Source organism: Poecilia reticulata, linkage group LG8 (assembly GCF_000633615.1).
Source record: "Poecilia reticulata strain Guanapo linkage group LG8, Guppy_female_1.0+MT, whole genome shotgun sequence".
Taxonomy (NCBI): domain Eukaryota; kingdom Metazoa; phylum Chordata; class Actinopteri; order Cyprinodontiformes; family Poeciliidae; genus Poecilia; species Poecilia reticulata.
The window spans coordinates 10,588,933-10,592,327 of NC_024338.1; the positions used below are offsets into that span (position 1 = coordinate 10,588,933).

General features: G+C 39.8%; 2 protein-coding genes across 2 annotated transcripts in view; one reads left to right on the forward strand and one right to left on the reverse strand.

The window, feature by feature from the left end:
* LOC103468598 (brain-specific angiogenesis inhibitor 1-associated protein 2-like protein 2) overlaps positions 1–3,395 on the forward strand; it is a 46,746-nt gene that overhangs the window by 35,338 nt on the left and 8,013 nt on the right. Inside the window, exon 13 of the mRNA XM_017306116.1 lies at positions 2,830–3,010. Coding sequence (XP_017161605.1) covers positions 2,830–3,010 — 181 coding nt within the window. The remainder of the gene's footprint in view (positions 1–2,829; positions 3,011–3,395) is intronic.
* Positions 633–1,381, reverse strand: LOC103468547 (parvalbumin-7-like). The gene is made up of 2 exons (XM_008415668.2): positions 1,074–1,381; positions 633–792 (listed from the first exon to the last, which is right to left on the reverse strand). The coding sequence occupies exons 1-2, from the start codon at positions 1,364–1,366 to the stop codon at positions 648–650; spliced, it is 438 nt and encodes a 145-aa protein (XP_008413890.1). The 5' UTR covers positions 1,367–1,381; the 3' UTR covers positions 633–647.

Genomic DNA, 3,395 nt, shown 5'->3' on the forward strand with positions numbered 1-3,395 from the left:
TGTGTGTTTACTGCTTTATGGGCTGTGATTGGCTAGCTAACTGAGCTAACTTACAAGTCGAATTTTTTCTAACTCTAAGACAAGTTTCAAGTCTTCAGTAGCTGAGATAAATGATTTCTCATCAAATTGTTAATTATTTTTAAGGTTTTTTTTGGCTCTAGTGGCTCAGAAAGTAAGTAAAGAGAAAGAGGGAAAACATCCAGGGCCAGGATTCGAACCTGCRACATCGAGCGAGGACTAATGCCTCCTATGTAACCCCTGCGCCACCACAGCACACCTAGGAGAATTTGAATCTTGTACCAAGATGTAACAATTAGCTTATGACATTTAATTAAAGGGACAGTATTATGTTTTTTTTTCAGGCACGGTGTCGTTTATATATATATACATATATATATTATATGTGTATATATATATGTCAGTGACGTGCGGTGAGGTTCATACCTGGTGAGGCACCAACTTAATTATAATYGGATTTGCAAATCTAGACCCCCTGCATATTATTGTTTACATAAGGAAATTTCGCGCATGCGTACAACGCTGGAGGGAAAAAAGATTATTCTTTAACATGTGATGCTTAGCCACCGCCGCAGAATAATTCCGTTATCTCAATCAAACTTAGACATGCAGATATTATTAATTTAATTTCATTCGCGGTCGGATTTAGACGTTTTGTATTTACCATCGATTCCAATCTTGCCGTCTCCGTCCTTGTCAGCCGCTTTTAAAAACGCTTTGGTTTCTTTGTCTGTCAGGTCTCTACCATCCTTGGCAAAACCCTTCAGGACAAATCTGGTGAAACAGGAAACGGATGATTCAGTCAGGAAGCGTGTCTCCGACTTAAGCGGCGTTTGTACGGAGTGAAAATAGTCTCAAAATACCTGTGTATTTTCTTTGCATGGTTTACAAATCACGTTTCACAGATACAACTATCCAAAGTTACACACAAAGATGCAACATGGATTGCAAATCCAGCATTCCACACTCACGCACAGGTATTTTGAGACTATTTTCACTCCATAGGTTTGAGCTTTTCCTTCAGGTTTGTGCATTTCTTTTTCTTTTTTCCTCACTTGAGCTCCTCTTCCTCTATAAAGCCGCTGTTGTCGGCGTCCAGCACCGTGAAGACCTTCTTCACATCGTCGGGGGATTTGGACTTCAGACCAACGATCTCGAAGAACTTCTTGTGGTCGAACGAGTCAGCAACTTCAGAAAGAAAGACGAGACACAGGAAATGTTTCAACACCAGGACTCCCAATGTCGTCTCACGTGTGTTTGGCTTCGTAATACGTCTTCTGGAAATTAAGGCTGACGACAAGAACGGGACGTGTGGTCCACAAAGATAAGGTGGAATRCGAACCAGCATGCAGAAGTAAGCATATTTGCTGTCAGAAAATAAAAATAAGCCCTTAATGTTAACACCGTGATGGTGAAGAACCTGCAGCTGGAGCAGTTTTGGACCTGCAAGCTTCCCTCTTTTAAATATGATTCTATTTTTTAAATAACTCTATTATTACACGGTTTGGTAGATTAAATCAACAAATTATCCATTCACAATTTCTATGTCAGAAACTAAAAGCCTTCTGTGTCCTTTTTAAAACAAAGAAAAATTAGACATGAATACAATTTTTATTTGCTCAGAATACATCTCTAATACAAAAGACTCGGTTTTGCATAATTTATCGATCATTTATGCAGGGAGGCCTCTCTGCTACAAAGTCAATAAAAAAAAACAGAAAAACATTTAGTTAATTCCAGAATTCTTCTGACCCCTGGAAGGATTTAGGTGTAAAGTCATGTTTTAACATGCAAATGGGAATGTTAAAACATTCCTGACGCAAACCTGACGAAGAATCTGTGGCGTGAGGAAAAAAAACAAATAACTGATTGAATGAAAATGGTTTTAAATTGAAATCTGCAAGGAGTTTGTWAAAATTCAAAACCTGAAACCGTAATCCTACGCTAAGGTTTCTGCCACACACACAAAACTTTAGTGTTTCAAACTAAATTTAAAAACAAAACTTCTTTTAAAATTTGACCCGGTTGTGAGGAATCCAAGCTGGATTTTACGGATCCACCCCAAGTGTTTTTCTTCTTTNGATTGTGCGTCTTTTATCTAAAGCCACATCCTGTGGAGAAGTTAAGAAGGATAAAAGTCACAAGAGCTGAAGGAATTTCGTCCTATTGCAGGTTACTCTTTCTTTCGGAGAAAACATCCAGGCTAGCTAACATCCACTAAATACTCGTGGGAAAGTGTTTTTTTCTTTCTTTTTTTTAAAGAAGAACAAAGCTGGCAGAAATAAAACCACACCAGAAAACTATAATTGCTTCTAAACATGTTCATCAATCAACAAAAACTTCATAAATAAGCACAACTGGATAAAGTGGCTGAAAGSCCTGAGGTTGGCCTGAAGTTATTATAATAATAATATAAAAGAAAACAGATCATGTTCATTTGCTCCGAGGCTGTTCTTCTTCTTATTTTTGGGGGCTAATCATTTTAAAACAGGGTCAGTTTCAAACTTGAGTCTGGATGGATAAAATGAACTACTTACCATCATATATGGGTGACCCACAGCTGTGGGAGAACCCACAAAAAGCTGCTTAGCGTTTTCACTTTGAACATGAACACAGCAAACTTACACACAATTAAATTTGTGACAAATTCGATGTGTTTGGGAGCAGTTCTTTACTTTGTCTGTAGTCCAGGCTCAAAGCCCTCTGTCGCAATACAATGATTTTCATATTTAAGATTTCTAAGAGTTGGCGACCATTGAACGGGGAAGATTTTACATCTTTTGAGTTGAGATTTCTCTCGCCTTCACCCAGGAACTACAGTCTTCGGAGCAGCAACAGCATGAGCGACATGCTGGACCAACCAGGAGTGAGCAGCAGCAGCAGGACCAGCAGCACCATGAGCAGCGTGTTCGACCTGCCGAAACCCAACAGCAGCAGCAGCAGGAGTGGAGCCCCACCTCCTCCGCCTCCTCCACCCACGCAATCCTCATCTGTGAGTCTGACGGAAATGTCGTCTTACTCAGAAAGCCATTAAGAATACAAGCAGTAGCTCAGCCAGAAACGGCTAAAGCGAGAGCTTCGATGATGACTAACTTTTACATTTTACCACAGTTGAGTTCTAAAATGTCATCAGCCAGCCTGGGATGGGGGTTGTTTTTGTGTTTTCGCCCGTTTCAACTTTTTTTTTTTTTTTTTACCATCGAATATCTACTAACACAATTCATGCGGAACGAGTATTGATTCTAGATGATCCGCCATGTTTGTTTCCGTCTTGCTGGTGAGGCCGTATCGTTAAAGAAACTGGCAGGGATGATATTGAAGGATCCACTTTGACTCTGTACAGAAATGACACGACCCTGAACCATGGTTGATGTGTC